Source organism: Clupea harengus, chromosome 1, assembly GCF_900700415.2.
Source record: "Clupea harengus chromosome 1, Ch_v2.0.2, whole genome shotgun sequence".
NCBI classification, from domain to species: Eukaryota; Metazoa; Chordata; class Actinopteri; order Clupeiformes; family Clupeidae; genus Clupea; species Clupea harengus.
In genome coordinates, this window is record NC_045152.1 from 3,367,785 (window position 1) to 3,379,905 (window position 12,121).

Genomic DNA, 12,121 nt, shown 5'->3' on the forward strand with positions numbered 1-12,121 from the left:
AAAAGGTATCTCTGCCACGTGGTTTATCAGAAAAGGCATCTCTGCCACGTGGTTTATCAGAAAAGGTATCTCTGCCACGTGGTTTATCAGAAAAGGCCCTTCGTGCCGTGTGGCAGCCTTCTCATCGAACTGCTACTTCTATCTGTTGAGATGTCCATGTTCCAGTACCAGCAATACACACATTATTCAACAATTCAGTCATAAGTAGGTAAAAATACGACATTCTGCAAGTCTGCTTAGGGCTGGGAAGGTTTGGTCATGCTTTTGCCACCAAAGAATTGGATCCTTATCTTGGGGACAAGATATCCAACTACTCTATAAAGAATTCTCAGGGCAGGGCAGACAAGTAATCAATCAATCAATAAACATTGTGCAGTTTGTGCAGAAGTGGATCCTTATCTCAGGGAACGTGTTTTTCCTCAGCAAAGCTGTGTCACAGCCAGTCAATGTATGAAACACAGGAAGAGCACGTGCCTTATCAGGCCCAAGTCCACCTGAGATTGCATGGGCTGCTAGGTATCACAACTTTTTCCAGTACCAAATGCCAACCAAAGCTCATCCGCTGGCTTTGGACCTTGAGCTGCTGCCACCGCCAAAACCACAAAATCGGTATCTACAGTTTGGATCATAATTATTTGGTGACCATGCTGTGCTGCATGAGCCACATGTAATAACATGCGGGTATCAGCTTCCTCGTGTGTGCATGGAGAAATTGAGGATAGATCAGCTAGGTGTGATTTGCTGAGGACTGCTACATCATCTGTGACAACAAGCTGTTTATCCTCCAGCACATCTGATCAGAGCATCTGAGAGGAAGGTGGACAACTCCGTCTTATTGCTGTCTACTCTGAGAACATTTTCAGAAAGTTTCTGAAATAGACAGTGAAATGACTCGGGGGCCACACCCTTTCGATAGGGAGGGGGAGAGAGCTGTCCACAGTTTCGAAGTTGGCATTAGCACGTTGACTGTTTCCATGTAAAAGGCTGTCAATAGAACTTAATAAAAAGGGTCTCCCTTAATCTTAAGATTTACCTTCTTAACCTGTTAATCTATTTTTATCTTTGAAAAAAAACAGTACATATAACTCTACCCTTTCATAGAGGCATTCAGAAAATGACTGTTACGAAGGAGGTAAAATAGCCTGTAATTTTTCAGTAAAGTACAACAAATTTGAAAAGATTGAAGTCTATATTTTACAGTGCATTAGCAAAAATATAGCACATACAGGGGCGTAACTATAGGGGGTGCAGCAGGTGCAGTCGCACCTGGGCCCGTGGGTCTTCGGGGCCCGTAGCCATGGGCCATAGACATATTTATGTCAATCAAAATAGTCTGAAGGCGGAATATGCGCGCGGGGGGAGGGGGCATGGTGGCGGCGATTACAAATATGAAGAAAAAGGGGGAACGGGACTGTAAAATGTTTGGGAACCACTGCCTTGGTTCACTTGGTGACAAATGTTCTCGTGCAAAACATGTCATGTGAAATATAAAGGAACCTTATTTTTCAGTGTGTGATTTGAGTGGGTAAAGAAAGAAATGTGTAAATTAACACAGAAAAGTGTGTGTGTGTGTGTATGTGTATGTGTTTTTGTGTGTGTGTACTTAACAATATTGTTTACATACAGTACACAGACAAAGACAAAGACAAAGATTTTCTGCGCTTAATTCAGCTCGAACCGCTTAACTTAGAAACTTCGTTCAAACTTTGGCGCGTAGGTCTTGTAAAGGACACTTTCACTCATTTTTCTAAACTTTATACTTTTTAAAATATTAAAGAAAAACTAATACAATTTCTCCCATTGACTTACATTGGGCCATTATGACATCATAATAGGGTCATTAAACTGGCTTGCACCTGTGCTTCACTGACACCTGCGCCAAGGTTCCAAGGCTCCTCTTCTCTCTGTCCCTCTCCATTCAACTGTTATATATTAAGAGACACCTTCCATACTTTTTTTTCAGTCCTTTTTTCTTTCCTTCTTTCACTCTTCTTTCTTTTCTTCTTTCCTTCTTCCACTCTTCTTTCCTTCTTCCACTCTTTTTTCCTTCTTTCACTCTTCTTCCTTCTTTCTTTTCTTCTTTCCTTCTTCCACTCTTCTTTCCTTTCTTCACTCTTATTTCTTTTCTTCTTTCCTTCTTCCACTCTTCTTTCCTTTCTTCACTCTTCTTTCTTTTCTTCTTTCCTTCTTCCACTCTTCTTTCCTTTCTTCACTCTTCTTTCCTTTCTTCACTCTTCTTTGCTCCTTCACTCTTCTTTCTTTTCTTCTTCCTTTCTTAACTTTTGCATTTCATGCACTGGTATTTCCTTCAGGAAATGCATTTTCTAGTTCATATTGTTCTCACCTAAAAATCAGTTCTTTGTGGAAAATTTGTGAAAAAAAAACCTGAAACATTTTCGCGGCCCACTGGATGGTGATACGCGGCCCATGGGTTGGGAAACCCTGTTCTAGATTATATTATATTCAATAATAATAACATAACAGTAAATGTAGTAAAAAAAAAGTTTTTTATTTAAATGAAATCTAAACATACCCATACAAACTCTGAACCTGGTAAACATAAGTGTTAGCTTCAAATAGGTGAGTTTAGCATTCAGAAAGTGTGTGTGGTTTCACTACTAATTATAAGTCATTTCAAAGTAACCTTTTCTTCTCAGAAACCGCAATGAATATTGATGAGATAGGTGTAAACTGTCATGTGATTCTCTCCCCCTCCCCCATGTCGCCATGACAACATTGACAGGGTTAGTCACAAGAGAACATTCCCACAGGAGAATCAAACAGGTTCCCCAAGATCACCATCCTAAGACTGCAGTAGCCTAAGCATTTAGTTACAGTATACGGTTACGACATAGCCCCCTTCCTATAGGCCAAAGGCCAAGCACATCGTCATCGACTTCAGACGACAGAGACGTATGGAAAGTGGAGTTTATTCAGAATCAGCCAAAGCCAGGGGACAGGGGGAAAAAACCGGGATAAACACAAAAGCAACACAGGATGCAAAGCTCAGAAGTTGAAAAGGTCAAAACGTGAACGCACAGAAGATAAGTCTAAAACTACAACACACAGAAGTCAAACAGGAAAATTAAGGGCAAACAAGGAACAAATGTGAAACGTGAACGTATTTATGATCTGTGTAAATTTAGTGAGCATCACTATCTGATAGGGGTGGGAATCTCTTGGCACCTCACGATTCGATTCGATTCCGATTCAGAGGTCAACGATTCGATTCTAAACCGATTATCGATTCTAAACCAATTATAGATTATCAATTCTAAACCGATAAAACGATTATCGATGCATGTCGATTTTTTTTTTTTAGTTTGCTACTCAGTCTCAAATCACTTCCTACTTTGTGATAATTATAGAAAATCAACAGATGAATTACCTTCTCTATTTTTTCATCAGAGAAAAAGCTTTTCCTTGTCACAATTATGACTTTCAATGAACAATGCAATAATCGATGCAGCTTGCATTTCAACACAAAATGGATGTGTAAAAAAAAAAAATCGATTATAAACTTTTCTGAATCGAAACAGAATCGTTCTAGAGAGAATCGAGAGAAATCGAAGAATCGATTTTTTTTCCCACCCCTACTATCTGACTACTATAGTTCCTGTTTTAGCAACAGAAGTAATACGTCACGATATGAGCTACATCTGGCATGAAACACATGGCGAATAAACAAAATAACACAAGACAGTTCATTTGAGTAGCAGGTCCTTTGCCTGGGTGTCTATTCGGTTTCTGCTGAGTTTTCATGTTCATTGCAAGTCTCAAACTACACATGCATCCTGGTGGTTTTAGTCATGAGAGTAAAAAAATACACAAATACATGCAAATACATTAGAGCAAGAAAAAACCCTATATCCTAACACCTTGTGTCACCAAAAGCCCATTATAACACAGTGTAAAATCATATACAGCCAAACCCTGTCAAGAACGTTGCTGTTTGTTGCAAAAAAAAAAAAAAGAAAACAGATAAACACAGTTGGTGAGAGATAACCCTACCTGAGCCACTTCAGGTCATCTTCTTATGCAGGTATACACATAAATGAAGTTACTTCACAATAATTATACCCTATGTGGCATGTGGTCACGCTGGCCAATATGTCTTTAATTTTGTTCACAATAAAATCTGCCTACGTGGATGGTATTCTTTCATAGCCGCAATGTCTCCTCGCAGCTCTGTAGATCAGAAGTACAAACACCATGGTAAGAGTTGCCAGCTGAAAGCCAAGGGGAAGGGTTTGAGCTACATTCAGCCACTGGAATCAGATAGGGAGACGCTTTAAATTTCAGCAGATTCAGAAACAAAACCAAATGGTTCCTCTGTAAGACAATATATTAAAGTTTACCAAGTGACGTGACATTTTTCCGTTAATCAATTATTTGCATTTAGCTTGCCTCTCTACCTCACTTGCAAATTGCTTCGGAGAAAAGTGTCCATATCAATGTAAATACAGACAGCCACTAGACATGAGCACACACAGGCACTCGCAATGATGATTAGGCCGATTTTTGGATATGTGTTACATGTTACATGCATAAAGAATAATTAACAACACTTCATGAGAACCTCAATTAACCAGTATGTAGCTCATATATAGTACTACAGTGGTGCTAAGAAGTTTGTGAACCCCCTTTAGTGATTTGACAATTTACATAAATATGACATAAAGTGTGATCACATCTTAATTGGGGGTTGGGGTTCTTTGTTGGGCCAACCCAATATTCATAACAGTGGCGTTTGTCCCACCCAATGTCCTACAGGAATTTTGCTTTTCAAAATAAGAACGAATTCTGTTCTGATCTAACTTACTGACGAGTGAAAAGAAAAAAACTTCTAGCCAACAAATTAAATTGCATGCGTATAATGTTGTCTATTGTTGTTTACCACTGATCTGGAGAAAAAGTGATATTCACAGTGACATTCACAGATTTGTTTAATACTGTCACTTCTGGCAGTCTATGGATGTTAACACTGAAAACGGCAGTTCAAAATACAGAACAATCGTCTTAAACTGAGAACAAAGCTTAACTGGTGAAAGGTTTGCTATATCGTGGAACGTTTGATTGGAAACAGCTTGAACGTGGAAATCTACTTGGAAGCTCTACTTGGAGACGTAGAGCTTGCGTGTCATTTCTCATGCACCCCCCCCCCCCCCCCCCCCCCTGTTTTAGGCTATATGGGGAGATTAGGATACTTGCAGTTGTTTATCTGACTTTTGCAATGTGCTGGTTAAGAGTAACTCCACTCAAAATAGCAATTTTCTATTCTTAGGTTTCTGCATGCTTTTTCAGTAGTCAGATTGTTAGTTTTCGACCAGAACTCATTAGTGCTGATTTAAAGTAACTTACCGCTGTAGCAGAAAAATGGTAAGACATCAAGGCAGTTATGGTCAGTCCACTTTCCTGAGTCGGCTAGTGATGCAGCTACACAGTTCTGATTCCCGCCGGCATAATCCGGTTGTCCTGACTTCCAGTGTCTGAAAGATGAGTTGCTTTGGTCAGACCAGGCTCTCCCCCTGTACAGGCCAATCCATACAATCTCAGAACCGGCTCGGTGGGCAATCATCTGGTTGTCAGTGGAGCTCCGTACACTGGCCAGGTCTGTGTGGTGCTGTCTGCAGTAGCTCTGAGCATCGCTCCAGGTGGCAGTCTGGTCACTGAGGACATAGCTCTGAGTCCCATTCTTATCTACCAGGGATAAGTAATACAATTAAAGAAGCACCTTTAGTTTAAAAAAAAATAAAAGTGTTATCACGGAAAGTGAATGTAATACTTAAAAGTCAAAAGTATTAATAGCACTTAATAGAAAATAATAGCACAGTGCCAAAAGGAGTTTGCCAAAGTTGTGCTGTAAATAATACAAACTTATACGTATGTGTGAAAATACAAGTTTACGTATATGTAAGTTTGACCACATTTGCAATCCTTTGTAGGTGGAGTAAGCTACCCAAAACTCACTTGGGCTGTGTTCAGACTGCAGAAAAAAGGTCAGATTTTAGCATTGTCACATTTGTTTTGAATGGGTTCTGATTCTACTGTTTTTTGGTTTGTTTTCTACCTCACTTGTCAATTGCTTTGGATAAAAGTGTTTGCCAAATGCTCTAATGTAAAATGTAAATACAGTGGGGAAAATAAGTATTTGAACCCCTGCCGATTTCGCAAGTTTGGCCACTTGCAAAGAAATGCGTGATCTATAATTGTAATGGTAGGTCTATTTTAACAGTGAGAGACAGAATATCAACAAAAACATCCAGAAAACTGCATTTTATAACAGTTATGAATTGATTTGCATTTGATCGCGGCAAATACGTATTAGAACCCCTAGCAAAACATGACTTAGTACTTGGTGGAGTAATCCTTGTTGGCAAACACAGACGTCAGACTGTTCTTCTAGTTTAGGTTTACACACATCTCAGGAGGGATTTTGGTCCACTCCTCTTTGCAGATCCTCTCCAAATCCTTAAGGTTGCGTTTTCAATGGGAGGGAATGAGGGAATGAGGTTCACGCCCAATATTCCACGGTACATGGCCCCATCCATAGTCGCCCTCGATGCGGTGGTCGCCTGTACCCTTGGCAGAGAAACAGCCCCAAAGCATAATGTTTACACCTCCATGCTTGACGGTGGGGACATATTCAGCATTCTTCCCCCTCCAAACGCGGCAAGTCGAGTTGATGTCAAAGAGCTTGATTTCGGTCTCATCTGACCACATCACGTTCTCCCAATCCTCCTTAGAATCATTCAAGGGTTCAATGGCAAACTTCAGACGGCCCTGTACATGTGCTTCCTTGAGCATTGGGGCCTTGTGAGTGCTGCAGTACTTCAAACCATTACGGCGTAGTGTGTTGCCAATGGTTTTCTTGGTGACTGGGGTCCCAGCTGCCTTGAGATCATTCACAAGCTCCCCCCGTGTAGTTCTGGGGTTATCCCGCACGTTTTGGATGATCACCGATACTGCACGAGGCGAGATCTTGCATGGAGCCCCAGACCGAGGGCGATTGGTAGGGGTTCAAATACTTATTTGCCACGATCAAATGCAAATAAATTCATAAGAAAATGCAGTTTTCTGGATGTTTTTGTTGATATCATGTCTCTCATTGTTAAAATAGACCTACCATTACAATTATAGATCACGCATTTCTTTGCAAGTGGCCAAACTTGCGAAATCGGCAGGGGGTCAAATACTTATTTTCCCCACTGTATGTATATGTATGTATATGTATATAATGCCAATGCTCACCGTCATAGCAAATAAACCTAATCAAGGTTTTGCATGAAAACGCCAGCCAGGCTCCATAAACAGTGGCTACACAGTGTTCCCCTTGGCCTGTATTATCTTGGGCACTGTCCCAGTTCCTGTACTCTCCCGCTCCCTGGATGACCTCATCTTCAAGAGACCATCTCCAGCTTCTGAACAGGTCGTCGTACATGCCAATCCACGCGAAGCCATCGTAGCTGCCACTGGTCATGTGCATCAGCCTGTCCATGTCCTCGGTGTTGTCAACTGTGGCCAGATCAGTGTATTTCTCTCTGCAGTGTTTCTGTGCATCCAGCCATGACTTACGGTCACCCTCCAGATGATACATACGGGGGGATGTGCCTGGTATTAACAAAAGGACATCAGGAAAAAAAAGGGATCCATTTTGTATTAACTGTCCATACACCGGACGGATTACACAGCCCTATAGCGTAGAGCAGCTACGATTAGTCGACGTAATCGACGACGTCAATTATGAAAAATTGTCGACGATGATTTTTATTGTCGACGCGTCATAAAATATATAATTTTTTATTTATTTATTTGGCAGAGCTACCGGTAATTTTCATTCGGCATTGCAATGCACTATAGGAAGTGCGAAATAGTGCATCTTTAACTAATAATAATTGACCATCATTGAGAAAAATGGAACAGAATCTGCAAATAGCCTAGCATACAAATCATGCACCGTTTTCTTTGCCCTCCGTTCTCGTACCTTCATGTGCTGCATATCAGAAATGGCCGACTGAAAAGTGAATTATTCTGAGACGGCTCATGTTACCATGGAAACAATAAACAAAGCTAGCTTTAGTAGCTGCTGCATATGAGATATGGCTAACAGAAAAGTTGTCATTTTTCTCAATGATTAGTAGTTAAAATAATAGTCAATTATTAGTAGTTAAAGAAGCACTATTCCACTATTTCAAAGAGAATGAGCTGTGGGAGCACAAGAACAGTGAGTGTCTAGCAGCAATTATCAGAGACATATATGATATATCTATAACTTATAGTAAGGTTTAAGCTTACATCTTGGAAAACAGAACGTCTCATGGAGGATGCTTGCTAACGCTATTTCATAAATGTTAAGTGCAATGTAGTAAATCAGTGAATTATCAGAGTAGCCTGTATTTTCGTTTGTTCTGAATAGTTAACCTCCTCCACTTAGCATTCTTCAAACAAAAGATTGTGGAAAAAATATATATTTCATAAGTTGAATTTGAATGTCACTTGCAGCCCAGTTATTCTTGCGTTATTTTGCACTTGCAGAGGCTTGATTGCTAATCTGAGTTACTTTTAAAACTTTATTTGCACTTTCTCTTTACTTTTAAAAGCATATTTGCACTTTAATTTGTATTACTATTTAATTTATGTATTATGATTACATTTGTTACTCAAATACATTTGAAATTCAAATTCCAACATTTTGAGTCGTTATTTTAATTTGCTATGGGAAATAATCATTAGATTAGTCGATTAATCGAAAAAATAGTCGATAGATTAATCGATTACCAAAATAATCGTTAGTTGCAGCCCTACTATAGCGCTTATTATTATTATAGCCCTGAACATACAGAACACAGTAAGCTTCATGATTAATAAAACCGTATTCAAAATGAGCTGACAGTCTTAATTTATTGTGGGCAATAGGCTACATAACATCCCAGATCAAGGCAAAAAAATGATTATTTGTGTTGCCAAATTCTCCATTTTTAACATGTTACTCCTTCCACTATCTGAAGGGAGGTACCGTCAGTAATCTCTGGGAAGAACAGTAACCGGCAACAGTGGTAACTGAATGTTCAGGGATGACTTTTACACCACAGCACGGTAATTCACAGCCACATTACTGGCAATCAATTTTTGTGCAATATTCATACCGAATGCAGGCTATTCATATTTATTATTCATTGTTATTCATCAGTTAATCCTGTATTAATTTACCTTGGTGTTTATTATCATTCTTGCTTTATGTTACTGTTACTGTGCACAATTATTGATATATGTATTTCTTCTGTTGTTTATATCATTATAGAAACCATGGTTATCACGGCATCTGAACATGATGAGTGCCATCTTCATGATTGTGTGGGTGTGTGTGTGTGTGTGTGTGTGTGTGTGTGCATGAAGAAAGTTTCTTTGGGAATTTGGCCTTTATCTGTTCTTAACGTACAACCTGTGAACCTGTCACCTACTGAAACAGCCCTTGACTTCACTCAAATCTTAGAGGGCAAACTTTGCGTTTATAACACGATCCCTCTCCACTGCTCATGCACTATTCAAGCCAATCAACAAGGTCTGCTGCTCGTGCGCCAACGTCTCAATTCTCAACAACCTTTTGCTAGGATCAAGGACTGCACCTTTGAGTAGGGTTGGGTACCGAGAACCGGTACCAATATGGAACCGGTTCCAATACAACCGGTACCTACCCGGACCGAAATGCAACGCAGATTTCGGTGCTTCATTTCGGTGCCTGAGCCAATTGAAAACGGTTGCTAGGCAGATTCCGCGGGGCACATGTAAAACTGCCCCAGCTCCCAATGTAAACTTTGTCCTGTGTCGCTCACGCTCATTGGTGTTTTCATAGCAACAGTCTTATGACAGTGAAGAGCATGCAGCATTTCACAGAGCAAGCACAAACAGAACTAGCCATCAACCTTTTAACAGAGAAAATACCAAAAGGTAAACGGTCAAAAGTGTGGCTGTATTTCGCACCAAAATATTCAAACATCGCGACGTGCAGCAAATGCAACAAAACAATTGCGTGAAAAGAGTGGAGAGAAGGCAAAGAGTCAACGGCAGATCAGCAACCGAAGACTGAAAAATAAACGGAGATGACAGCTATACTTAACCTACGGTAGTCTCTTAAAGGGGCAGTACACATTTTCTCGTAGTCAGTGTGTTCAAGTAACAAGATTAACTATAAACAAGATAGAAAAGATAGGTATAAACAAATCATAAAATGGTGAAATTTCATGAAATAAATGCAAACAAAATAATACATTTTTGACTCCAAAGGCAAATATGCTCATATTTTTGCAAAAGAAGTTTGAAGCAGTTTTTTGTATTTATTTATATTTATTTAAGTATACTATAAACTGTTGTTTACAGTTAATATAATGTTCATAGTTTGAAGTTAAAAAGTTTGAAGCCAAGTGTTTTGTATGTATTTATATTTATAATATACTTTAAACAGTTAATATATTGTTCAATTTGAAGAAAAAAAATTTAATTGAACAAAAGAATTGCTGAAGTATTGAAGCTGTAGTGTGTGTACAGAGTGTGTGTGTGTGTTTTGTATTTATTTGTATTTATTTAAGTATAGTCTAAACTTTTGTTAACAGTTCATATATTATTTAAGCTTTAAGTTAAAAGGTGTTTTGTATTTATTTATATATATAATCTACTTTAAACATATTAAACATATATTTGGCAATAAAGCCTTTCTTAAATGTCGTCAATCGTAAACATTTTTTTATTTTTTATAAAAGTATCGGTTCCGGCACCGTTTAGGCACCGGTATCGTTTTAAAAGTATCGGTTATGTACCGGTATCGGATAAAAACCAAACGATACCCATCCCTACCTTTGAGTGGGACCAGAAAATAATAAAGAAACTAAAACAAAAATGTATGTATGGCTTAACTCACCACTGTAGCATATAAAGGGAAGCGCTCTGTCACATGTTTCCCAAGTCCATCCCCCGGAGCTTCTGTACCACACCACCACACAGTTCTGTTGGCGATATGTCCTCGAATCATCTATTATTTCGGCCCAGAACGTGAAAGGGCTTCGGCTCATGTCGGACCATGCAGTTCTATGCAGGCCGATCCATGCGGCATCGTCTCCGACAATGCGGCTGATGATGTGGTTCTCCGTGTCGTTCTTCACACTGGCCAGGTCTGTGTGGTGTTCTCGGCAGTACTCTCGAGCTTCAGTCCAGGTCATGTATGTTTTTAGGAGAACATATTTCTCTGTATTGTTGCCTCTTTCTGGAATGTAAAAACAGAATCTGTGTTAGATTGAGCACTGCATCCTCATAGAGTGATTAATGCTAATGTATTGATGAATCGGTAATTGAAAATAAATATTAGTGTCCATATACCATCGTAGCAAACAGCCATTAAACTATAATCACATCGAAAGTCGTTCCATTTTCCCATGCTGATATATACACAGAGCTCTCTCCCTTCAGTGTTATCAGGCTGATCCCACCAGCCCCTAAACACACTCGCTCCCTTTCCATACAAATCACTGTGCTCCAAAGACCACCTCCAACTTTTGGAGTCGCCATGTAATCCAATCCAAGCGGAGCCGTCGAAGTTGCCATCAACAACGTCAGTCATCCTCCGCACGTCCTCTGTGTTCTCGATGGTGGCCAGGTCTGCGTGTTTCTCTCTGCAGTAGCTCTGGGCTTCATTCCATGTCTTTGGCTGGTTGAGAAACACATAGTGACCACGCAGGCCAAGGGAGACGATCCAGAGCCCTGTACAACAACAATAGCACAGAAAAACTGACACATTCTGACATCAGGGTGATAGAATCTAATGAGCACGCCAAACATGGAAGACTTTTGGAGTTTATTTCAGCGTGGAGACACCCTCGGCCCCTCTGTTTCTTATGGCATACATAATGTGGCATTCTATGTCCATGGCATTCTATGTCAGAAGTGTGTAATTGTCACGGAATGTCGGACAGCACAGAGAATGCAGGGAATCAGTAGGAATGTTTATGTTCATGTTCAACTTGTTCCTGTAATCAGGGGCGGCCCTAGCACATTAGGCGAGCTTCACTCCTGCCCCCCCCCCCCCAAATAAAAAATATTTTGTTTTCCCCACGAAAACGGAATTGCAACT

At 39.9% G+C, this 12,121-nt stretch overlaps 1 protein-coding gene across 1 annotated transcript; it reads right to left on the bottom strand.

The window, feature by feature from the left end:
• Positions 1–3,951: 3,951 nt before the first annotated feature.
• On the bottom strand, positions 3,952–11,778 carry LOC116219976 (C-type mannose receptor 2-like). Its single transcript, XM_031564559.1, has 5 exons — positions 11,371–11,778; positions 10,916–11,257; positions 7,252–7,611; positions 5,362–5,700; positions 3,952–4,188 (listed from the first exon to the last, which is right to left on the bottom strand). The coding sequence occupies exons 1-5, from the start codon at positions 11,609–11,611 to the stop codon at positions 4,127–4,129; spliced, it is 1,344 nt and encodes a 447-aa protein (XP_031420419.1). The 5' UTR covers positions 11,612–11,778; the 3' UTR covers positions 3,952–4,126.
• Positions 11,779–12,121: the final 343 nt, after the last annotated feature.

Bases quoted from the DNA above. Each gene is read 5' to 3' on its own strand.
- LOC116219976 (XM_031564559.1), bottom strand. From the start codon at position 11,611: ATGACTGACGTTGTTGATGGCAACTTCGACGGCTCCGCTTGGATTGGA. The intron at 11,258-11,370 runs GTATATGGACAC...TTTACATTCCAG, and splicing joins AATGGCTGTTTGCTACGATG to AAAGAGGCAACAATACAGAG. The intron at 4,189-5,361 runs GTAAGTTACTTT...TCTGATCTACAG, and splicing joins ACCATTTTTCTGCTACAGCG to AGCTGCGAGGAGACATTGCG.